This window comes from Squalius cephalus, assembly GCF_949319135.1.
Source record: "Squalius cephalus genome assembly, chromosome: 2".
Lineage (NCBI taxonomy): Eukaryota > Metazoa > Chordata > Actinopteri > Cypriniformes > Leuciscidae > Squalius > Squalius cephalus.
Window position 1 is genome coordinate 19072094 of NC_137123.1, and position 26449 is coordinate 19098542.

The following is a 26449-nucleotide window of genomic DNA, read 5'->3' on the forward strand; positions in this document are numbered from 1 at the left end:
TTGTTATGATACATGCATAGGGTAAATTGTTAACCTTTTTATTTGGTTAGACACATTTTATATTCATTACATTAGAAAGTCCATTTAAGATCCAGATTTTCTTCCATTAAAATCCTCTTGAATGTTCAATAAAAGCATACGCTAAATTCTGTTTTGCGCTGATGTGATTTTGTTGTACTGTGAAGGATTACGTAAGCTTCCCTCTGACAAAGTTCATAGTAAAAAAAAAAGTAAAGGGTCATAGAGTTATGCTTTGTTTACATTAGAGTAAATTCTGCTTGCAGAGCACTAATAGCATCATCATTGTGTTCTGCATCACTCAGTGTGATAACAGCCAGTTTTTGTATTTGTAAAAGGTCAGTTTTAGTACTGTTAACTAATAATTCGTAACTCATACTGTGATAAAGGAGGACAAAGGCTCAGTGACCAAAGGTCTATGTTGACTTGACCAAAAAAATCTAGCAATGCCTTGATGAACTTTCCTGTGTGAGTTAAGTATTATTCTCTAAAGCAAATAAAAGAAGCATGTAATTTTATACAATACATCTTTATTAATTGACTACACACACTGCACCTCAGTTAATGGACATCTGCATTAAGTGAAAGTGATGTACAGAAAAAAATAAATAGAATAAATTACAGATTCGTTTCAACGCAACCTGTCCAAAATGCCACACATACACGATTCTCTTCATTTCTCCTACAGGACATTCACATTAGAACAGAATATGTTTATGTCTTTATTTTCCTCTATGTACAGTATCGTACAGAATTGTGGAGAGTTCATTAAAGCAACGTATAAAATAACTATATCCGACATGAAATAAAGTGCATTCTCAAAAGATCACATCTTGTAGGAAATTACATTAAAAAACTGAAATTTCTCAAACAAACACAAGCACTTAAGAACACATTTTGACATACGAGTGGACGACATACTTCAAATATGTGTGGATTCTTGTTTTTTAGTTCACTTTGTGAATCTATTCTGCAGTGGAAATCAAATCATTCAAAAGCCAATAAGACAGGGTTTAACGGTGAACATTATAAAACATTAGTTGGTTCCTCTCGTATTCAACTATAACAGTCACATGTATAAAGTGGAAACGTTCAGGCCAGTGAAGTGTTAGACGTCTTTAACCACAACTGAAAAGTCATGCATGGGAAAGGGATGAATATGACAAGAACGGCAACTTGTGTTTTTTTGGATTGTTTTTTGGATTGTTACAAACATAACATTAGATATATTAACACATTCACACAAAATCTTTACATTATTTTATGCATATGTCATCATCACTTCTCCATTTCACTGATATATCCATATAACTCTCTGTGTTGAGTTTCTGTATAATACAATAAATAAACCTATTATGCTTTTAATAGATATAAAGAAATCTTCACTAACACTAAAACCAGATATGAAACAGCAAAAGATATCTGAAATGAAAGAGCTGCTTGAGCGATAAACAGCGTCAGAATACATTTACGGAAGGATTAATAGATATCTGAATGTCTATCCAAAGGCATTTTCATGCTACAGTATGAAATACAAATAAATAAAGCACTCTTGGTCTTGTCACTGATTGCTCTTACTCCTACTACTAATACCACCATTTAAATATAAGGTGTAAAATAGTGACAGTGTCCCTGTTAGCCATCAGATGGCAGAATAACCCAATCTATAGACCTTATTCACAGCAGCGCCATCTTTGATTTTTAGTGGGAATGAAAAAGCGAGGCTGTGAGGGATAGACATGCATCTATTCAGTGGGTTGTACTGTTATTATTAGGGGTTCGAGCTAGTAGTGCTGAAACACTATTGTAATTGTTATAATTTCCAAGGATCAGCATTCTTCCCTAAAATTGATCGGGCAGACCAAACCAAAAGTGGTAGAGACTTGAAACTTTTAGGGATGATAGTACCCACCCCGTCTACAACGTCACCAAAACTCGGCCCAATCGGCCAGATGGTGGCGCAACAGCGATCAAAAGTACTTAAACCATTAGTCGCTGTCTTATATCGTTGGAATCCTTGGCCCAAGACCGGATTCGGTCCCAACCCTGGTGAAATTTTCTGGTAGGTCTATTTGGATTTTTCGAAAAAACCTACTTTGCGAAGTAGTCCTAGGTTTTTCACCCGATCGGAACCAAACCAGTGCAGAAAGATTCTCTGCGGTCTGAATATCAATAATTATCGAAAAAAGTAAAAATTTCGATCCACGTCCATTATGGGATGCCAAAACGTTTGAAGTGGGTGTGGCCACTTTTACTGAAACGGCTAACCCTCTTGAACAGATTTAGATCATTTCACCAAATTCGGTACAGCTGTGTATGTGCTGTGGTCACGTGAAAAAGGACACAGCGACTGGCCACTTGGTGGCGCTGTTTTAAAAAAAACGTGTAGCTACGCAACAATCAGCCTGGGGTGCGTTTCCCAAAGCCAATTATGGTCGCAAGTTCTGTCGCTACCAATAGAGTTCAATGGAAATTGTGATAAAAATTTGGCCAACCATGCTTTTGGGAAACGCACCCCTGACTGACTTGAAAACTGGCATGCGGTCTTTGTCCAAGGTGCCGAGATTGTTATGAGGACATTTGCATATCTTGAAAAACACAGGCCGATCGGAACGAAACTTTACCTTATGGTAGAACTCCTCATTCTGAGCAACTTTGCCTATATGACCGCCGCATGTCAATCGAATCGTTCCTACTTTCGCGAACTAATCCCCTTAATTTCTGCTTGCAGCTATATTTTTGTTCTATATAATTAGTCTATATAATTATTCTGGTTACGAAACACTGCAAAACATTCTTACCAAGAAATTTCAATAGACTAAAATCTGGACATGAGCTGTGGAAAATTATAAGTGATTTAGGAGCTTTTTACAGCAGACATAACTGAAAACACAGAAAGTTTATCCCTCACAGCCTCGCTTTCATACCCGTCATGGCGCTGCTCCGAATAAGGTCTATTTCTGCCACACCTCAAATGGTCCTCATCATGTGATACATTTGTGTTACATTAATAAATACATGAATTAAATGATAAACCAAAAATAACAATGTCCTTATGTTCTACAATTTAACTAAAGTGTCAAAACCTAAGATATGACAGAAAATGCTTAAAAGCAGTTGATTCTTTTGAATACACAAAAATGTTTTCAGTCTTCTTCTAAATGTGTATAATTAGCTTTACTTGATAATACTGAGACAAATGCAATTTATACCATTTAGTTATTATTTTATACCAATACTTTACCATGTTTTACTACTAAAACCATAGTATAGTATTAGTAGTATTAGTACTATGGTTACTGTAGTAAAGTATGGTTACTATAGTAAAACCATTGTTCATCTCCACAACTGTTTCCTAGCATTCAAGTAATGATGTTTCGGAGGCTTTAGAAATGGAAAAAAGAACAAATGCTGCAAAAAAACCCCATCAGTCGCATCCCTACAAACATTTATGTTTTGCATATGCTGAAAAATTAGAAACAAATGTTTACTGATATTTTCTTTGCATGTAGTGAACAACATTCAGATCACAAATGGCAGGGTACACCGGGTTGCCATGACAACAGTGACATGTATTGATGCTTGACTAACTATAGAATATTTTTTACCATACAATCCTCTTTCGTCTGCAGATTCCTACAACCATCATAAATGTGCTGATCCAACAATGTCTCAAATCAGGACCTGTTATGACTCATGAAGGATGTCATCTAAAATTGTGATATGCGTAATCACTTCAAAACTTAAGGTTCCTAGTTTATGGTTTTGTTTTGAATAGTCACTGCACTATAAACATATCCAGTGCCTTACACGTTCAGACCCTTAACCAAATTCTCTAATTTTACTGATTTACAAAACGTATTAGCATTCATTTCAATATATGGCTACTTTTGAATTGCTGTCAATGGAGAACGATGCTCTCTTTGCAGCCAGATGGTGTAGTTATGACATCTACTAGTAGGCTAACTGCTCCATGCTAACCTGCCAAACCATGTCCTCTTGGTTTAAACAGATGAGGAACCCCACAGCTTAAGAATTATTATTCGGGCAGCGCATCTGACACTTGAGCGTGAGGTCAACAATCACTTTCAAGGACAATTCAGTAGCACAAAATAGAGTCAAAATGCTCTAGTTTGAGTCAAGAGCTGTGCATAACACTGACCTACATGTGAGAATGAATTAAATAAGTCTTTAAACAGCGGCTGGATATTTACAGAAAAACTGTGAGGCTTGAAACATACTCTAGGCAAGTATGCAAATGTAGAGGTGCCTGCTTGACAATGCATTGCAAGCAGGGCTTGACATTACCACACGCCAACCAGTCAAATTCTGGTGGATTTCAGCAGTGGCGTGTAACGCAGTATTCACTTAAACAGTCAGTTATATTTTAAGTGAATGTAAGAAAGAAAACGCATGTGTAACAGTATAATGGATCCGTGCATCAATCTTAAAGTGACAGCAGCCTAATTTACCTGCCGCCAAATTATGATATACTATAAAAAATGTCTATATGGAAGAACATCCTGCACACATTATTTTATACATTGTGTGACCACAATCCAAATATGCATTGCATTCTTTGTTGCTGCAGGATGCGCTATAATGACCATTAGCATGAACTTCTACAATCAGATCAACTATTTTAACTACTGTCACGTTGCAATCTGGTCTTTTTATCTGGGCCAGATAGAACACATTTTTGTTTGATTTGACAAAAATAGCTAAATTTAGCTAAAGAAGCTAAATTTACGATATTAAAGTAGATGAAAGCTATACTTGCATGGCTGCTGAATGCACCGACTTGCCATAAAGGGACATTGATATTTACCTCAGAAGGCATCAAGCTATCATTGCTGAAAAAGATGGCTCAGCAAATATTAAATTGAAGACTGAATGCTTATGCAAACCTTGGTTTAAAATAAACATAACATATAATTAAAATGTCAACAATTTTAACATTCAGCATTTGTAATTCAGTATAATGAAAGAATTGGTTAAGTGTGAATTTTATGAGGGGAATGAATCTACAGTTTAGCGAACATCCCCCACGTGGCTTACGTAGTATGCGCTAGCTGCTAATGGATATACAAAACTCCTGAATCAGGTACAAGCTATGAAACAGCTTTCAAAGCAATGTGTCCTTGATGACGTTCTGTCTACGCCAAAAACTTGATATGATATTACCTTTTCAGTTTTTGTATTTTAAGGAAATCATGTGGCTGGTCACCTTAGAAAACGTAGGAACATTGTTTTGGTGTTCACAGTATTCAGCATTGTTTGATCTGTTAATGCACTTTGCGCTTGTTTTTTTTTGTTTTGTTTTACCTTGTTGCATAAGCACCACGAAACATGCACCCATTCACCTTCTCACAAAACACAAACACCCAACACACATTCTTCTATAATACATCTATCATAATTGTCTGACACAGCTCTGCATGTACAATAAATAACAGCCTTTAAAATAACCTTGGAGTTATTGTCCTTTGTTCAGCATAATATGATTTAGTCACTTGTTTTCACTGGTTGGAATGTCCACTAAATGTCTAAGTGCCTGAAAACATTGAATTCTGCTAAACCCCCATTAAAGGCATCTATCTTTCCAAAAAGCACAAGATCAAGAGCCATTCTTAGGAGTAACGACAGTCTTCACCTGTGGAGAGGTGATAGTTGGACTCTGACTGAATCCTTTGGAGCTTGGTCTACTCCCAGAAGCAGACTCAAATCTTCCTGGTGCACAAGCCTGGGTGACCTCCAACTCTTTGGCCTTGGGCCCCTCTTTAACAAGCCCTATAGATTTCCCTGTGCTTGTCAACTGTGGAGCCATTCCAGATCTTTCCCCAGGAGACTGAGGTTGAGATTTGGGCAGATCAGGAGGCACTCCAGTTGGAGAAGGAGTAGGAGATGGAGAGTGTTCCTCAACAATCTCCAAGAGACATTTGTCCTCCCAATCAAATGTCCCACGGAAGCAGCTGACCGGAGCCAGGCACTTGTCCTGCCGAAGTTTTCCCAAAACAGAGCACTGCGCCTGGGGTGGGTGGGATGGGACAACCCCTTTGGATGGAGCTAAGGCAGTTCTCACCCTGACATCTAAAGTTCTGGTATAGGGATCTAATACGCCCTTTTTGAGACCCTCTCCGTCATCTGATCCCTTACTTGCTTTGGTTACCTCTGTGCTTGTTGTCCTCCCAGGAGCACTACATGGTATGCTTGGCTTGACTAAAGTTGAAGTCTTCCCAACTTCTGTTTTCACTTCTTTCTTCCCAGTATCCTTTCCCCCATCTTTTTCCAACATGTCTTTGCTGATAACACCTGATGTACTCACAGAGCATGAAGGCTTAGTGGTTCCTTGTGCCTGGTTTTGGGGAATCTTTGTAAGACTTCCTTTGTCATTATTCCCTGCTTCCATGATGAAACTTGGATCTGTTGTTTTAGCGGACGGGGAAGACGCTGTGGCCAGGGGTGATGGAATGGAGGCAACTACACTATACTTTGACTCTGATGCTACTGGAGAAGATTTGGTCAATGGAGGCTGCCAAGTTTGGGGTTTGGCTAGGCAACTTTCCTGTAGAGTGAAAGGGGGACGCTGAGATGTTTCAACACTTGGAGATTTTTTACTACCAGGTGGAGTAATGCCACCAGGAGGAAGTGTCTCTTTGACCATCCCTGATTTAGCCTCACTAGCTTGACTTGGTTCGCCAATCCTCTCCTTGTCTCTATCCCTTTCTCTCCCAGCAAGCAAAGCATCTCTACTCAAAGGTGACTCCTGCCGGCCCAGTTTCCTGACCGGCTTCAGAACGCCCGTTTCAGGCGGTGACGGGGTCGGTTGTGTGGGTGAAGGAGAAGTTGTTGGGGCAGATACCAGATTCTCACCCTCTATTTCCACCAAACTCTGCAGGCCAAGCTCACAGTGGAAACCATCCTTTCTATAATCCGAATGTCCAACCTCCAAACTGTGCTTTCTCATCATTCCAATCCCACCTTTCTTTTCAGATGAAGATGAAAGCGGTGACCCAAGTTTCTCTGCTGACTGCACTCTTTTGAGTAGTGGTGATCTGGGTGGCTCTGCGCTCTTGGGTCTAGGCCTTATGATCGGCGGGGATGAATGCAGTTTGGCAGGAAAGGTTTGTGTGGTGTTGGAGCTTCCGATTGTGTGTCCAGGCAAAGGAGGTGGTGAGGATTGAGTTGGGGATGGAGTATGAGCCAGCGGAGACAAAGGAATGTTGCCAGCAGACTTGCAGCGGGCTGAACGATATTGGCGGTGTAGTTTTGGGGACAGTCCATGCAGGGAGCTGGGCCTCATATGCTGGGTTGTTGCAGGGGAATTTGGGGTACTGGAGGCAGGAGAGCTGTTCTGGGAGGAGGCACCTGGGTCAAGAAGATCAAAAGCCAGGGTTTAATGTGTCCATTAAACTTTTTAATTGTTAGTTTTCACCTTTTATAATCACAGAACACATTTTGATCTACTCACCAAGGTGGGACGACTCGGGTGTTGAGCGGTAGCTCTGGGTGGGGGAGTGACCAGACAGGCTGTGTGTTGGAGAGCCAGGAAGACTATCGCTGGATGACAGGGACCGGTTTAGAGACGACAGACTACGGCTTGTATGCAGCAGGTTGGACTGCTTAGTGATTTTGCGGAACAAAGATCCGCGCCTCTTACTGTGAATGATCATGGAAGAAAAAAGACAGAGGTGAGAAAAAAGATAAAAGATTTTCTTATATTGACGATCCCAACACATTATACCTCTCTTGTCCCTCTTTCACCGGCCTCTTACTGCGTCTAGCCATTTTGGACTTGTAACTGGACTTGCGTGCAGGTCCCACTTTAATGGAAGTGTTCTCAAAGGGCGTGGTGGTCAAGGTCACCTTGTTTCCACTCTGAACGAAGATAAAGCAAAGAAACATACACATCTTTATCAATGAATCTTGCTCAAATCATGTGGATTCTTGAGGACAGGTGTGTTATTACTTTTCTAAGAGCTAACTAAATTTCTAACTTGCAATTCTGATGATAACATCTCATGTAAACTCATGTCTCACCTTAAGTATAAGCTCTACCACTTCAGTATGGACCAATCCATGCACAGATTCACCATTGACATGAGTGATGAGGTCACCAGCAGATAGTCCCGCATCCTGGGCAGGGCCTCCATCCTCCACGTGCTGTGATTGGATAAGGACAGAATTACTAATTACTCCATCAACAAAACTATTGCAGCATTTCTGTTCTATACTCGGTCAGCTTTATCTGATGGTGTGTTGCTTTCTCACCCAGACTATGTGGTGCACACTGTAGACATCAGTGTCTCCAATGTAGACCCGAATGGCACGGAGTGTGAACCCATACTTTTTGCCAGAGCGGTGGATGGTGATCGGTGAACGGAGCACCATGACTGTGGGGCAGTAATCACGGCTGGGAGAGGAGTCTCGTGATGAGGGGTTGGACGAGAGAGACCGTGGAGACATAGGACTGGCCAGTGGAGAGCTACCGTGCTGCTCAACTAATTATAATACAAAAAATGACTTTTTAGGAAAGGAAATCTTTTTTGCATTACAGTAATGAGAATTGGAAGGAAAATGTATAAAAATAATGTCACAATGTAAAATCTCACGTGCGATTGGAGGCTGAACTGTACCTCCAGGAATGATGACAGACAACGCGGTTGTAGATGCAGATTTGATGACCTTGTTGCTGGGACGTGAGGTGCGTTTCTCCCCATCACTAGACATCTGCTGATGACGCGCTCGCCGAAGCACCAGATCCTTGGTCGCCCGCTGACCGACGGGGTCACCGATGGGGATCGCTGCTGTGGCCCCAGTAGAAGGTATGGCCTGTGGTGCCGATACCTCACCTGTTCTCGATGGCTTGTCTGCCAAATTTACATTAACAGAAATGTACATTTTACACAACATCTGACTTCATACATAAGCACTTCTTTTTTTAATTCAACTTTCCTCGACTCACCTGCCCCTTTACTGGCACTGGTTGACATCACTTCCTTCCCAGCATTCCTCTGTTCGTTCGCACTGGGCGAGGATGGAGCAGTGGCTCCCTCTACTGATGGTCCAGGGGTTTTAGTGGCACCCTGTCGCGCGGAGAACTCTCCATCGCCCTCTTGAGGAGCCGCAAACCGGTGCGTGTCCATTAGGGCTGAAAAGCGGCGCCGGGCACCCATCGGAGGACTGAAGTCTCCCTCCATATACAGAGACTCAGAGCATGACAGACGTTTCCTGTGAAAAGTATTGGAACGTGCCACATAATTAAAAAAAAAACATCTTTATGTGCAGTATTATGGTGATATATCTGACAGACATGGTTTGAATCAAACTCTCACAAACGTACATCTCAGGTGAGCTCGTCCTCCAGCTCTTGTCCCTCATGCTGAAGCTTCCCAGACTCTCCCGCTTGGCCATCTTGTCATCGCGGCGACCTTTGTGCTCTCGACGGGTGACTACAGGGGACTTCTGCTCCAGCTGGGACAGGTGCTCCATGCTGCTATACACCTGAAAGACAGAGAACAATGCCAAAGGCTGCTTTGTTTACTCCTCACATGTGCTGTAGAAGTCTGTAGGAAATCTGACTTTTTTGAAGAATATCCAGAATGCAGTTTTCTATAGAATAAAAAGGGATGGGGATTGGTGTTGTCGAGCTAAAAAAATGACCATAAAAGTAGTCCATATGACTTATGTGGTATTTTACAAGTCTTCTGAAGCCTTAAAATAGCTTTGTCTTGGAATATAGAGCACAAGTCATATAATCACAACCATTCAAAAGTTTGGGTTTTTTTGTTTGTTTTTGAAATAATACTTTTATTCAGCAAGGACACATTCAATTTATCAAACGTGACAGAAAAGACTTGTTACAAAAGATTTGCATTTCAAATAAAATACTATATAAATATTTAAATAAAATATAAATAAATCACAAAAATATTAAGCAGCACAACTGTTTTTAACATTGCTAATAGTCAGAAATGTTTGTTGAGCAACAAATCAGCATATCAGAATGATTTCTGAAGGATCATGTGACACTGAAGACTGGAGTAATGATGCTGAAAATGCAGCTTTGATCACATGAATAAATTATATTTTAAAATATTAAAACATTTCTGTTAAATTGTAATAATATTTCACTGTTTTTACTGTATACAGTACAAAAATACAGTAACATTTTTTTATGCAAAATGCAGCCTTAGTGAGCAGAAGACAAAAAACAAAAACAAAAATCTTACCGACCCCAAACGTTTGAATGGTAATGTATATAATTATATGGTGCTTTCCTGCTACTTTGGTGCTTGAAATCACTGATGTTGTTCATCATCCAGTCATTTTGCTGTTTGCATAATTGTGTTTGTTTTGTTGTTTATATAATCCAAGGTCTTTGTTCAGGTCCTGAAGAGGGTCGCACGTCTTGAGAAGAACCCTTTAGCATATTCACGCAAAAGATGATCAGAGAATGTTTATTATGTAAGTGTGCGATTGTGTTTGCTTATCTGAAGCCCACTGCTTCACACGAGTGTTTTTATCAAGCACCTGCGTTCAAAACAAACACATTAAAATTCCTGCCATTTCTGGGAAAAGAAGGTTTATGCAACATATATAATCTGGCAGAGGAGATGTTTAGAAAATTGTTTAACGGTGATGGCCTTTTCAATGGATACATGTAGGACAGGCGGGGTTAGTTATCACATGAGTTATATGTCATAAATGTTCAAATGCACAAATGCTTTTGACTTTAACATCTAAAAATGTTTTATAGAAAATAATAACATTTAAAAATTGTGACATCTAGCCGCAGTCTCCACTAAAACGAATCAGATGTAATGTGAAAAATATTATAAATTACGACCTATATAAAAAGGATGGGTGTTATTCAATTCACATTTATTTGTATAGCATTTTTTTACAGCATAAAAGCAGCTTAAAAGAAAACGCATGTTTCAAATGTTGTTCCAGGGTTAATGAGTGTGTTTATGCATGCAGGAGTTTTTCTTAGAGAGAAAGCATGAAATATGGATGCAGTCATGTTAGACTGACCTTGCTGAAGCGCGGTGAGCAGGAAGAGAACTGTCTTATCTCCACCGGCTCATCATCGTTGGTGTCGTCCTCGTCGTAGGAGTTGATGTGCCTATAGCGCTCGGACCGCGCTGAGACAGAGGGAGAGTAAGAGGATGGTGAGAGATAGAGTGATGCAGATCAAGGGCAGACTCAAAAGCAATTGTGAATGTCCTCACTGTCAAAATAGCTGGTGTCCTCCTCAGACTCCAGATGAGGGATGAACTCGGCCTTCTGTCGGAGTAAACCGTTCCAGTCCAATCCCGAGAAAAACGAGTGCTGCTTCAGTTCAAACGCTCCACCTGTTCACAAGGGTAAACAGACATGCATTTATAGACAATGTAAACAGATAAACATAAAATCTTACTAAGATATTAGGTGTTATGATCATGGACTGTGATGCAAAACACTCAAAATGTCTGACTTGCTGTCCTTTTCTTTTTCAGATATATATATTAATATATATGTCTTAATTTATCAGTATGTCCAAGCAATGGTTTTCCATACAGTGAACAAAAACTAAGGACTGTAATTCTAATGTCTTACAAAGTTTTGCATGGAATAACACTTTGTGCATCAAGATGTAGTCACGGCAAACATGAATATACACAAACACAAATGAGATTTGAAAAATATGGTGGAGGAGGGAAAAACTTTCTGTACTTTTCTGTAAATTTCAATCACTTTTTTGTTGTTTTCAGATCTTGACAGCTTTCATCTCATCATTTTGTCTCATAAGCTTTCATCATTCATTTTCATTGTATAGAAAACAGCGACAACATTCACATTCTGTGACAGAAACCATCATATGAAACTACATTAAACGATGACAGAAGTTTAAGTTTTGGCTGATCGATTATATAGACTACTATTCAAAAGTTTGGGGTCAGTAAGATTTTTTTTTTAAAGAAATTAATACTTTTATTCAGCAAGGACACATTAAAATGATCAAAAGTGAGAGTATGTTACTATAATGTTACTAAATATTTCTATTTCAAATAAATGCTGTTCTTTTGAACTTTCTATTGGTAAGATTCCTGGAAAAACTTTATCACAGTTTCCACAAAAAAAAATATTGAGCATCAAATCATCATATTAGAATGATTTCTGAAGGATCATGTGACACTGAAGACTGGAGTAATGATGCTGAAAATGAATAATTAAATAGTATATTATTTTAAATAGTAAACATATGTCAAAATATGACTCTTTTTACTGTATTTTTGATTGAATAAATGCAACACTGGTGAGCAGAAGAGACTTCTTTAAAAACATAAAAAAATCTTACAAATCCCAAACATTTATATGGTAGTCAACAAAAAAAAGATGAAATAATAATATGCATAGATGAATTGCTCACAATAAGACCAAGAACATGAATTAAATTAAAAAGGATCCGATTTGATTCCATGTTGACTTGTTGAAGTTGTCTTGACAGTGAAAGCGTGGTAAAGTGTACCTGTGCCCAGTCGCACCACTGGGTTGGTTTGCAGCAGGTCAGAAATCAGGCTCTGAGCTTCACTAGGCAACGCCTCATCTCCCTCAGGCCACTCAATATAATCTGCACAAACAAACAAACACAGAAATCTGTTGGCAGCACTGACGCTCTTCATCCCATTTCAGTTTATGTAATTGCAAACCCTTGCAAGAAAAACTGAGCGCTTTGGAAGAGTTTTCTGGAGGAGAAAAAAGGCTTAGCTTTTGCACTAATCAACACTGCTGTTGCTAATATTAGCACAGATGTTGCTTTTGAAGCCAGATTAGCAGAAGAGAAGTGTCAGGACACAATGTGTGATTAAGCATTAGGATTTACCTCTGCATGAGACGCAACATTCAGGGGCTGTTTACACCACACCACGCAGTAACTAAAAACGTAAAACTTTTTATGCGTTTTGGCCGTTCGTTTACACAAACGAATAAAAATGTTTGTTTTTTAAAAGGTCCCCGTGTAAACAACAAAAACGCGAATCTCTGAAGAAGATGACGTCATGCACATGCGTATTACGTATTCAGTCTATAGTGTTTCATCGCCATCTAATGGCCTGGCAGCAGAATACAGCGTTTATAATCGCTTTCGCGGATCCGTGTGAACGGGGATCGTTTTGAAAAAAAAGTGTCGTCTGTATGCGGAAAACTTCTCTGTTTTAAGCATATCGTTGTCGTGTAAACGTACCCTCTGACTCACCTGTGATCACCTGACCAAAGAGCTCTTCAGGCGTGTCTCCGAAGAACGGCACACAGCCCACTAGGAATTCGTAGAGGATGATCCCCATGGCCCACCAGTCCACTGGTTTCCCATAGCCCTGCCTGAGAATCACCTCTGGGGCAATATACTCCGGTGTGCCGCACACCTGAGACAGAGACAGAGACATTACGGCCGTGTTCATTCACACCTGGTATGTAATATTACATACCAGGTAATTCACAACAGGACAAGCGTCCTTACCTGTTTGTCCAGGAACTCCCTGGCGTCCTTCTCGATGTGTCCCTCGTACAGGTTAGTGGTGAGATTCATGAGCCCCATCTTTGACAGGCCAAAATCAGTCAGCTTAATGTGACCCATCGACGTGATCAACAGACTGTGAAAAAGAACCGGCCGTGAGCGTTCGCTTTAAAAAGGATGATGACAAGATGAGGCGCACACAAGACAGGGGTGGCATCTGTTTTACAGCTTGTAATGGAGCGCAACAGGAAGTAAAAATCTCATTCATTTTCTCCATAGGGGACGATAACTTATTAACCTTTAAAGACAGACCTCCTGTGAGCTGTATGAGGTTGTTAATCGATTGTTTATGCTTTTGTTCACGCCGTCAGCCCACATTATTTCAGCTTATTTTTTAAGTAATCATGCCTAACAGCAGAATTCCTGGTGAAAAACTACATTACCCATAATTCTGCAGAGAAATCTCCACCAATTAGAAGTGAAACAAGCAAATTGTGCCAAAAGGGCCAAACTATGGGGGGGCTTTAAATATTTGTATATTGAAATGTTTTATATATATTAAGCATATATAGTACAACGTACTGTGAAATGCATTTTTCGACTCGCTCACATAGAATAAAAATTAACATAAGAGTAAAAGAGAAATAAAATCTTAAAATTTACACACGAATAGAAAATACATGAATTAACAAATCAGAAAGTTAAGCAATGAAGATCATTTTTTTAACATTTACAATAGATGTAAAATGTGTTTTACACATTTATGTTCTACATACACAATCAATATTTTTAAATTTATAGTTTTATATTTCTCCAACGTTTTTAATTCGATTATGTCATTCGCAATGCTTCATGGGCTTGTAGTTCTTTCCCTCATTAAACCCGTTAAGTGCACAGTCTTGTACCTTAGTCTTGTTTTTGCTTAAACCAGTTTGTACTGTTTTAATTCACCTCGTAGCTGGCTGGTTTGGCTTATAACTCTATAATGAGGATTTTTTTTTAAATTCCTATGGGAAAAATACTTCCAGAACCAAGCCCACTTTAACTTGTGAACTCTATGCACAGATGATATTTGTGGGATACATGCGCTTGCCTGTAGGCATTATAATGAGCGCAACATCTTTACACTGACTACACTTCCACTATTTGACTTGACAGATGACCTCCACTCCAGCAGGGGGCGCTGACTTACTTGTCTGGTTTCAGGTCTCGGTGTACGATGCCATAATTATGAATGTACTCCAACGCCAAAACAGTCTCAGCAAAGTACATCCGGGCCATCTCCACAGGGAGTGCTCCGATATTCTTCAGAAGGGTTGCACAGTCGCCGCCTAAACGGGGATTTTAAAATGGCTGAATAACATCCGTACATGTTCGGAACCAATAGCTCAGTGTGACACATAGTGATGGGAAGTTCGGATCATTTTACTGACTCTCTTGTTCGATCTCGCTCATCAAACTGAACGAATCTTTTTTCGAGTCATTTCGTTCATTTAAGTGGCTTTAAATGATATACTTTTTACAGCCAAATTCCCCAAACACATCCACTTACGCAACCTTGATATTCTGAATTAAGAAATCATTATAATGCAGTCAAAAATAATTTACAGGAAACAAAAACAATTACTTTACCTTCCGAGTCTTTCGTTCATTTGTCACGTGTTCATGAATGACCCATCACTACAGTGTGTGTGTGTGTGTGTGTGTGTGATGTCTTACCCTCTACATACTCCATAACCATACACAGGTGACGGCGTGTCTCAAAAGAGCAGAACATGCTGACCACGAAGGGGTTCTCGGCGAAGGTCAGGATGTCCCGCTCCACGAACGCCTGCTGGATCTGGTTCCGCAGGATCAGGTTTTGTTTGTTGATCTTCTTCATGGCAAAGCGCTGGCGTGTCTCTCTGTGTCTGACCAAATACACAGCTCTATGATCCAAACGAGAGGGAGAGATCAATATTTACACAATGGCTTTGAATAATTTCAGAGTGAATAACAGTGTTAGAGTATTCTTACCCGTACGCTCCGTTGCTGATGAGTTTGATAGTCTGGAAGTCTGATTCACAGGGCGGTTTGATGGCTTTGAGCTTCCCCTGAGAGAGAAAAAGTGTGATTCAATGCAGGGGAAATAAGTAGCCTCACTGGAGCATCATTTCACTCCTTATGCCGTTTCATTTCTCCCACTTTCATCCTGAATCCCTGCCGCTGCAGTTGTGCTCCTAGAGTTTGCCGAGTCCTTAATTAAAAATATGTTTCCATGTGAAAGAGTTAGAAAACTGCAAGCTTATATAACACATCTTGCTCTGTTTTCCCCCTCTTTGCTTAAATCACAGACTTTATTCAAGTAGGTAAAAGTTATGATCCGATGCAAACTTTTTGGTCATTGCAACACAAAATGTACATGACTGCACCATTGCACTCACTTCAGCAGAGTCGTCCGTCTCCGGCGTGTGTGGGCCCTCACTGTCATAACTCTCCAAATTCACCATTTCTGTATGGGAGAAGGATGTTTGGTTAATCATTTTTAATTATATGTTTTTACATGCAGTAAATATGTACTACCTTTGAGGAATTAAAATTACATAAATGTGTTGTTTGAGAAACAGTTTTATGTTTTCAACTTTTAAAGTTTTTGGTCCAATTAATAGCCTAAGATTCTAGTCAAAGGAAACTAAATTAATTAAATTAATATGTAATACATAAATATATTAATAATATACACTGCTGTTCAAAAGTTTGGGGCCAGTAAGACTCACTATTTTTGAAAGAAGTCTCTCTTTTGCTCACAAAGGCTGCATTTATTTGATCAAAAATATTGCGAAATATTATTACAATTTAAAATAGCTGGTTTCTATGTGAATATATTGTAAAATGTAATTTATTCCTGTGATCAAAGCATCATTACTCCAGTCTTCAGTGTCACATGATCCTTCAGAAATCATTCTAATATGATGATTTGATGCTCAAGAAACATTTCTGATTAATATCAATGTTGAAAACAGTTTATTATTTTTGTGGAAACTGTGATGCATTTTTTCAGGATTCTTGAAAAGAACAGCATTTATTTGAAATTATAAATGTCTTTCCTGTCAATTTAATGTGTCCTTTCTGAATAAAAGTATTTATTTCTTTAAAAAAAAAAAAAAAATCTTACTGACCCCAAACTTCTGAATGGCCAAAAATGTGCACATTTATATATGCAAAAGCCTTTAAGTGCCATCTGAAATTTTCTTCTAGAATGATCATTTTTATCAAGATCGTATATTTAAGTTAAGTAATTTCACTTAAATGACAATTAATAGGTAATTTGCATTGCCATTTAAGTGAAATTACTGAACTTAAATATACGATCTTGATAAAAATGATCATTCTAGAAGAAAATTTCAGATGGCACTTACAGGCTTTTGCATCTGAACTCTTCATATATATATATATATATATATATATATATATATATATATATATATATATATATATATATATGCACTAAATTTGCATTGTAATTCTATGGTATATGTCCAAAATTGTGTATATGTAATCATGAGTAGCATGCATATTTGATCACTCTCAACAAATGAAGAGTTATCTAAAATTCATATATAATTAGCCATCTGCCTTTGCCTTTCCATGCAATCCAACAGCATATTGCCTAATCGTGTCTAAAAACAACTCCTCCAGTCACCACAGCAACCACCCATTCTAGAGACAAAAAGGAAGCGTCGCTGATCTAAATAAAGAATATGATATAAATAAACAAAAACTCAAGAAAACACACAAACAAGCACTGAAACAGCAATTAAAACAGCGCTTTTTCCGTCAGCCTCTAGCTGAGTTCAGTATAACGGCATGTGGAAAATAACATCTTCAACACATCTGGGATTTTAAACTTCATTTTCTCTGGCAGCTTGTGCAGCCGGAAAATTGAGCGAGGTGACTGAAACGAGTCTTCGCTATTTCACACTAGACTTGAGTGACCTGAGTTAAACCTGCTTTCCCAGGGATACGGTTTCACAGTGTCCAAATCAAGCTGGGTGAAACGCTGAGTGGCAGGATTTAAATCTGTATCCAGATAAATGATGTGCTGCTGGACTCTGAGACGAAACACTGACAGGACGACAATAAACACAAGGCCAAACAAGACTGCTTTACTCAGTTCTGCCCACAGTGAAATCTCATTGGACCATAATCTCACTCGATAACAACAATGAAAATGATTCATAAAGTCCCAACGGAAATGGATTAGGTATACATTTTATACTCACTGCATGCAATGAAATTAAGTTAAATATATTAAAGGCACAGTATGTAAGTTTTGCCACACATTTTTCATGATGCCATGAAGGAGTCTTCACCTCCAGAGCCGATGGAAAGCAATCCGACGGGACTCAGGCAGAAATCATGTTCATAGATGAGCTAATGTATTTAAGTTTTATTAAAGCAACACCAAAGCACTTTTCCTCTTCGGTCCCCCTACAGGTTGGAAGCGGAATTGTCCATTACCATTGTCGTAAATAATTTAGCCTACCGCAGCCTACCGTCGCACGCACGCTATTTGTTTATCCAGCACCGGCTTTGAAAATAACGATGTCCACAGACAAGGTAGAGTATGTTGCATGATTTTATGAAAGAAAACGAAGAAAACTAAATAATGACATTGCTTGCTATTTTTTTGCTATTGTAACGCTTGCCGTAAAGCAAGTCAAATTTGTAGTTTCTTATGTCTCATTCGAACTACAGATCCGCTACTCGATCTGGCAAACTTGCATAGTGCGGTTATAGCCGACAGAAGGTCACAAAGCGAATGCAGAAGTGCCGTTCACCCTGTTACGAGTTGATGAACCACTGAAACGATTTTGGAAACATTATTTTAAGGTACAAAAGAATCTTTGGTGTTGCTTTAACGTTACTGTGGTATGAAGCAGGGCGCGGCCGAGAACCTGAGACATTTTTATGTTGCTGTTTTTATTAGGCTTACACGCTGCTGCCGCTCCTTCCTTTTTGTCGTTTATGCATATTTTATGATTAAAGTTGTTTGGCGTCTGCTTCCTTCGTCCCTGAACTTGAACTTTGTAACAGTTATGCTTGATCACATAAATTCACATTGTTTTATTTGGCGTGCAATTTATTTTAAAGTCCCCCTGTGGTAAAAATCAAGCTTTTAATGTTGTTTATGTCTATGTGGTGTTTTTAATATTCTTGAGGACAAACCATGTGTAAATTCACAAGTCGACACCATTGTTGAGTATTTTCTCCTTAAAACTGCAGTGAACCAAAGACAGTCTCAAAAACACGGTTTGAAATCGCTGGTGTTTCTGACGTCACAAACTACCTTGTAACCAATCAGATCAACGTGTGATCGCCAACGAGTGGATCTCTGAGCTGGAGTGAGTGAGTGGAGGCGGGGCTCATTTGCATATTCATAGAACCACGTATACTAAATGAGACAAGGGTGTACAGTTACATTCAAGCTATTTTAAGGCATGAAGAAAAAAAATTTCAAGGAAAAAACATTTAAATGTGTAATTTTGGTGAGGAGTTTTAAGGGATAAAATGACTGACTACAGGGGGACTTTAACTAAATAGGCCGAGTAGCATTTAAAAAAAACATCAGAGTGCATTTTTTGCTAGAGAAATATTTTGTTGTGTTTAGTTGTGCAGTGAGAGAGAGAGAGCAAGTGCATGTTTTTATCAAAAGCCCCATTACTCTGAGCCGGCTGCTGTTTGCCAGGTTCACAGCGGTGCTTACACATTTCCCCGCGTTCTTGGCAGGAATACAAACTTCCCACTGCCTGTGTGCGTCTCCTTAAAACCTGTTCCATAATCTCATCAATGTCTCTCAGTATGACCTACATTTCTCCCCCTCTCTCGGCTTCTGCTACGCTCGTTCCTCTAGAGACTAACACGCTCTGTGTGAAGATGTTCAGTCGTGTTGGTCTCTCTCACCTTCCAGAGGGTCTCTGGTCAGGCCGAGCTGGCTGATGATGTATCGTGGGATGTCTGCCTTCATTAGCTGGCCCTCTTTAGCGTGGTCTTCTGCTGCCTCCAGGAGGTGGTAGAACTCTTCAGGGTTAAACTCCTGAGGAAATGCAGTTTTTGGTCAATTGCAGCATTCTGTAGTGAAATAAACCACCGTTTCTAAAGTTCGGGGTCTGTCGATTTTTCAATGTTTTTGAAAGAATCTCTTCTGCTCACCAAAGCTGCATTTTATTTGATCAAAAGTACAGTAAAAACTGCAATATTATTATAATTTAAAATAATGGTTTTCTAATTGAATATATTTTAAACTGTAATTTATTCCTGTGATCAAAGCTGAATTTTCAGCATCATTACTCTTCAGTTTTCAGTGTCACATGATTCTTCAGAAATCATTCTGATATGATGATTTGATGCTCAAGAAACATTTCTCATTATTATCAATGTTGAAAACTGTTGCTTCATATTTTTGTGGAAACCTTGATACATTTTTCTTTTCAGGATTCTTTGATGAAAAGAAAGATCAAAAGAACAGCATTTATTTGAAATAGAGCATTTTATGAAAATGAAATTTGCCACGTTTGATCAATGCAGAAAGAAACGTATCTATTCTAAAATTTCGAATGAAAGCATAGTTTTGTTTTCTATGCATCTTGAATATTTGTTTGTAATTGGGAGCTAATTTTTGTTGCTAGGTCAATTATTATGTTAGATTGTAACAGACTATTTTTTCTTTAAGATAATAAGATAATAAACAGGTGAAATAATTCAATATTTCATGTCCACATATGTATTTATCTGGTGATCCATATTATTGAATTATCCAGTGATCCATATTTCCAGTGGTCGCACTACTGGGAGTCTTTTGTGTTTGATAATACCAGTCGAGGTTTTTGTTACACTGAAGCCTTTCAGCACATTGTACTTTCTTCTCCTGACCCTTGGTGACCCCATCAGACAGTTGCTATGGCAACTGCACAACGTAGGCTGAAGAAGCGACCAAGCCCAACGACAGGCAGATCAAGTGTGTGTGTGTGTGTGTGGACTCTCACCAGACACTCAAGCAGTCGGGCAGGGCGGGAGATGATGATGAAGAGTTTCTTCACCAGCTCTATGATGAAGGTCAGCTCCGAGCTCTCTGATCGCTCATAGGCCTGACAGAAAACAGAAGACCATTTTAACTACTTACAATCTTAATCGGAAAATTAAACACACTTGAGTGAATTTATATTTCTCAGGTCTCCTGATATTAGGTTTGTAGACAAATATAGATTTCATTACTAAATCTGAAGCTCAAAGAAAATATTTCCTCGTGGCTGTAGTGAACGCAGGGCCAAATTATTAAAAAATTAAAACATAAAATAAATATTTAAATCATTAAAAACATAATTAAATACTTAACAAAAACATCAAAATAATTAAATGAATAACTGAATTAATTATTAAATCACCAAACAAACAAATAAATGTCCTTTGTATTTAATTTTAGAATTACTTTGCATTAATTTAAAATTTTTATCATTATCTTTCGATTAATTTTTCATTTAAGCATGAGCTTGTGTTTCATTTGCAGCGTTATAGTTGTCAGTCAACAATATGTAATTTTTTTTTTTAAATATTTAATTTAATTATTTTCTTTTGAGTAATCTGGCCCTCCATAGTAGTGAAACTACAAATGGATTTTGCTATGGTGTGGAATAAAAAAAAGAATGATTCATTTTAGTTTTAAATATTATTTTTTTATGTTCTTCAGAAGAATTGTTTTTGTGGCATTTTAAACAATTTAATTTAATTTAAGTAATTAGAGATGCAATAAAATAATAAACAAACACTGAGCTAATGGAATATGAACGGTTTAATAATCCAGTTAAATGAAGCGAGATGTTAATTAATATCAGCTGAAACAAACGTACTCATATCCAGCTGAACAACAGCTGAAATGCATTATTTTCCTGTAATCACAGAAAAGCTGCTTTGAAACAAAGCGCTATATAAATAAAGGTGACTTTACTTGACTCATATGCAGCCCACACATTTAGACTCATGCTCACTTCATGCAGGAGTTTCTCCAGGTTCTCCTGCAGCTCGTAGAAGTAAACGGTGGTGATGAGGCCTTCGCGAGATTTGGTCAGGCAGTTTCGGGACAGCTCTGCGATCTGGTGGTGGATGAAGCTGAGGACCCCGTCGGCCAGCGGCAGCACGTTCTCAGGCGAGTACGACTCGATGAAATCACCCAAACGCTCCTCCATCTGAGCTTTGGCCTGAACGTAACAGACAGATAACGACACTTTTAACAGGGAATATAACGTGGAGTGCAGTTGCAGAGACAAACTAGGGTTCACACTTAACACTCAACAATATTTCTGGAAAATAATACAACAGTGTTACCCACAATGCAAAACTAAAACTTAAGAAAAATTTTCATATTCAAAATATGATTTCATCTTTTTTTCCCCTTTTGATTTTGAGGTGAAACATGACCTGGACATGTTTTTGACATGTTTTGTGAAGTTTGCCCTTATGGCTGGTAAATTTACCCACATTTAACTAGTGCGGCAAAAAGTTAAAAGTCCAAACGTATGTGCAATGCTCAAGTAAGTAAAACACTGAAGAGTGTGTGTTTGTGTTTTGCTAACCTTAGGGAACCGCTCCTTATAAACATGGTTCATCATAACAATCTCATTGTCGTAGCAGGAAGGTGATCGCCCTGGACTGGAGAGAGAAACAGAGAGGATGAGAATAGAGGAGAAGAAAGAAGACGACCAGGGTGTGTTCACACTTGTAGTTCGGTTCGCTTGGTCCAGATCAAAAAAAGAATCATTTAGTCCTGGTCTGCTTAGCATTCACATTGGCATTTTAACACTGAAATTAAATACAGTGAACCTAAAGGCATAGGAATACGTTCACAACCTGATTGGTCGGCTTTTATTTTGTATATTTCGAGAAAGATCTTACTGAACATCCATAACAATGTTGTGTTCTGGGATAAATGCGCTCGCTGGATGTGCGTATGATGGTATTTTGAGCAGCTGAGAACTCGTACAGAGTTTATAAAATGTGTAAATGAGTCAAAACAGCGTCAGGAATCCCTCCGTCACACACACGGCTCTGATGCTTGTACTGAACTGTGATGAGCAACACTGTCATTGCATTGACAAAGCAATCGCCCCAGAGTTCGCTTTAATCCAACCAAACATACCAAGTGTGAACACACACACACACACTAAATAACATTTGGCACAAACTGGTTTTGATGTGCTTCAGTAGTTTGTGTGAGCGTGTGTACCTGAGACTCCGCGAGCGTGGCCGCACGTGTGGCGATCTGCGTCCGTCATCATCGGTGATGCTCTCGGTGCTGCCGAAGTGTTTGGACAGGAAGTGCAGCTCGTCCAGTGTGGGCTGGAACGGCAGCTGATGGAGACGCTCCTGAGACGAGCTGGAAGACTGAAGAAACAGACCGTTATATACTTCCACATGGAACAAAGCAAGTCCCACAATGTTACGGCCATTGGGTTTCATTAGGATCTATCTATGCATCCATCCATCCATCCATTCATCTTTCCATCTATCTATCTATCTATCTATCTATCTATCTATCTATCTATCTATCTATCTATCTATCTATCTATCTATCTATCTATCCATCCATCCATCCATCCATCTACCCACCCATTCATCCATATATCCATCTATCTATCTATCTATCTATCTATCTATCTATCTATCTATCTATCTATCTATCTATCTATCTATCTATCTATCTATCTATCTACCCACCCACTCATCCATCCATCCATCCATCCATCTACCCACCCCTCCATTCACCCATCCATCTATCTACCCACCCATCCATCCATCTATCAACCCAATCACCCATCCACCCATCTATCTATCTATCTATCTATCTATCTATCTATCTATCTATCTATCTATCTATCTATCTATCTATCTATCTATCTATCTATCTATCTATCCACCCACTCATCCATCCATCCATCCATCTATCTACCCACCCATCCATTCACCCATCCATCTATCTACCCACCCATCCATCCATCTATCAACCCAATCACCCATCCACCCATCTATCTATCTATCCATCCATCCATCCATCCATCCATCCATCCATCCATCCACCCATTCATCCATCTATCTATCCACCCACTCATCCATCCATCCATCCATCTACCCACCCATCCATTCATCCATCCATCCATCCATCCATCCATCCATCCATCCATCCATCTACCCAATCACCCATCCACCCATCTATCTATCTATCTATCTATCTATCTATCTATCTATCTATCTATCTATCTATCTATCTATCTATCTATCTATCTATCTATCCACCCAACCCCACACCCATCCATCCATCTTTCATCTTTCCATCCATCCATCCACCCATCCATAATTTTTACTAGTGACTCCACACTTTTGAACACATACTGTATATGCTCAATCATGTAACTACACTCAGACATCCATATTCATGAGCTCATTATTTTCAGGAGTTTGAGAAAATAAAAATGCTTTTTCAGCTTTAGAATGTTTATGTAACACATCTTTGATCGCAGGAAAAGATGGCAAGTTGCTGTAATGAAACCCCATTCAAAACAACATATATAAATTAATGAATATAGATCTAATTATTATAAATATCTTGCATTGGATCTAGACAATGCATTATTTTCCCATATAATTCCACACATTATGATTCTTTCTCACTCCATCATTCTCACCCATTTGATTCATCCTGTTTTGACTTTCAATTTAATATAGTATAATCCACATGCGTTTAAACGATGGTGGCAGTGTATTTCACTGTCTGCAATAGTTTGCAGTTTACAACACCTTTTAGTGACTATCTAGTCAAAACTATAAATGCCAGAGCATTCTCTGGACTGGTTCCTCATGTACCGTTGAGCTGGGTGTGTTGGTCCCATATCCGGAGGAGGGAAGAGAGGCCAGAGACCAGCGTCTGCCATCGGCCCTGCGGAGAGAGAACGAGTCGAGCTTCAGCATCCTTACCAACATCTACCAGACTTTACGTACAAGCCACAGTTTATCACACGAAACCGAAACAAGCTAAACGTTAAACATGTTCGTTTCAACCAAACTGAATGTTTCAAATCTACAGTTTAGATAAATGATTCATTGTCCCTTCTACATAACAATGAAATGAATGTGTATGACTCATTGTGTAAGGCTTTGCAAGCATCAAGCATCAAATATTTTCAACATTGATAATGCTAATAAATGTTTCTTGAGCATCAAATCATCTTATTAGAATGATTTCTGAAGGATCATGTGACACTGAAGACTGGATTAATGATGCTGAAAATTCAGCTTTGATCACAGGAATAAATTACATTTTAAAACATTAAAATGCATCAAACAGCTATTTGAAGTTATAATAATATTTCCAATTTTACTGTATAATTAATTTCAGCTTTTTATAAATGAAAAGTAAAAAGCAACAAACAGAAACATGCGCTCAACCAATGGCAAGATTGTTTGCGTTTGATATTTCTAGTGTAAAACATTAAATGTGACCGAGTTATCACAGTGCTTTGTGGGCAGAGTTTATAAGTCCATGTGGCAGCATTCTTATGCGGTTGCTAGGCGACCATCACATTTCTACACTGTTTAGTGCATATTTCGGTGCCGGGCAACGTTCCCAGTGGGGTCATTAAAGCTGTCATCCCACAGCATTAGAAGAGAGCAGAACCAAGGGTTCCACATACTGAAAGCATGAAAAGAGGATCTCAGCAGGGATGAACCGCACGGCTCAAAAAATTGACTTCTTAATCATGCATGCGTTTTTATGTCTTGCAAACTTTTGTTGCGATGTTCTGTTGCACTGGGCTGGATTGTGTCTTCTTTGTCAGGCACTATATTTCATGTTCTTGTGTGTTTTGTGAGCAGAAGCTCTGTGCTTTGGACAGGATTGATGATTCATGCTGTGCAACCGTCTCGCTGCACGAGATTTATATGGGCAAAATCCAATATTAGCCCTCGCGTCAGACAGGAACGAAAGCGCGGATCAATCGTCTGTCTCTCGTCCCTCAATCTCTCCTTCGCACTCGTCTTTCAGACAAACGTCTGTGTGACGGGCAGTCGTTCGCTGAGGAATGATGTGTGCTGCTAACAAACACACTTGATCTTCACAATGAAGAACCTCTCTGAACTAACTGAACAGCTTTAATAAAGACGTCGGATTTAGTTGGAATTGGAAAAACGTGATTTCACAACAATTGGTCCTTGTAAATGCACTCTTAATAATAAGAAAACACACAAAAACATCAATAATTCATGCTTTATCTTAATGTTTCAATGGCGATTTGTGCTAGTAGTAGTAGCAGTAGTGCATTGCTTAATGCCATGTCAGCATCGAAGGCTATTTTCATGACAAGATTCAATTAAAATATTAAAAAATAAATAAACAAAATTTAAAATAAATAAACTTATTAATGCCATGTCAGCATCGAAGGCTATTTTCATGACAAGATTCAATTAAAATTTAAAAAAATAAATAAACAAAATTTAAAATAAATAAACGTATTAATGCCATGTCAGCATCGAAGGCTATTTTCATGACAAGATTCAATTAAAATATTAAAAAATAAATAAACAAAATTTAAAATAAATAAATGTATTAATGCATCGAAGGCTATTTTCATGACAAGATTCAATGAAAAAAATGTAAAAATAAATAAACAAAATTTAAAATAAATAAACGTATTAATGCCATGTCAGCATCGAAGGCTATTTTCATGACAAGATTCAATTAAAATATTAAAAAATAAATAAACAAAATTTAAAATAAATAAACGTATTAATGCATCGAAGGCTATTTTTATGACAAGATTCAATGAAAAAAATGTAAAAATAAATAAACAAAATTTAAAATAAATAAATGTATTAATGCATCGAAGGCTATTTTCATGACAAGATTCA

At 38.5% G+C, this 26449-nt stretch overlaps 1 protein-coding gene across 3 annotated transcripts in view; it reads right to left on the reverse strand.

Moving 5' to 3' along the window:
- Window positions 1–540: 540 nt before the first annotated feature.
- mast1a (microtubule associated serine/threonine kinase 1a) overlaps window positions 541–26449 on the reverse strand; it is a 56818-nt gene continuing 30909 nt past the window's right edge. For 2 of the 3 annotated variants that reach the window (XM_079858774.1, XM_079858773.1), the window contains exons 5-27: window positions 24410–24482; window positions 22776–22933; window positions 22126–22201; window positions 21541–21750; window positions 20542–20643; window positions 19460–19592; window positions 15940–16007; window positions 15533–15609; window positions 15236–15444; window positions 14709–14847; window positions 13520–13652; window positions 13259–13424; window positions 12533–12634; window positions 11253–11375; window positions 11056–11165; window positions 9362–9522; window positions 8984–9249; window positions 8655–8888; window positions 8290–8519; window positions 8059–8181; window positions 7763–7896; window positions 7490–7677; window positions 541–7386 (exon numbers count right to left, since the gene is read on the reverse strand). In XM_079858774.1, coding sequence (XP_079714900.1) covers window positions 5636–7386; window positions 7490–7677; window positions 7763–7896; window positions 8059–8181; window positions 8290–8519; window positions 8655–8888; window positions 8984–9249; window positions 9362–9522; window positions 11056–11165; window positions 11253–11375; window positions 12533–12634; window positions 13259–13424; window positions 13520–13652; window positions 14709–14847; window positions 15236–15444; window positions 15533–15609; window positions 15940–16007; window positions 19460–19592; window positions 20542–20643; window positions 21541–21750; window positions 22126–22201; window positions 22776–22933; window positions 24410–24482 — 4966 coding nt within the window. In that variant the 3' untranslated portion in view covers window positions 541–5635. Of the gene's footprint in view, window positions 7387–7489; window positions 7678–7762; window positions 7897–8058; window positions 8182–8289; window positions 8520–8630; window positions 8889–8983; window positions 9250–9361; window positions 9523–11055; window positions 11166–11252; window positions 11376–12532; window positions 12635–13258; window positions 13425–13519; window positions 13653–14708; window positions 14848–15235; window positions 15445–15532; window positions 15610–15939; window positions 16008–19459; window positions 19593–20541; window positions 20644–21540; window positions 21751–22125; window positions 22202–22775; window positions 22934–24409; window positions 24483–26449 lie in introns of all 3 variants that reach the window. The other variant, XM_079858772.1, reaches the window with a different exon arrangement.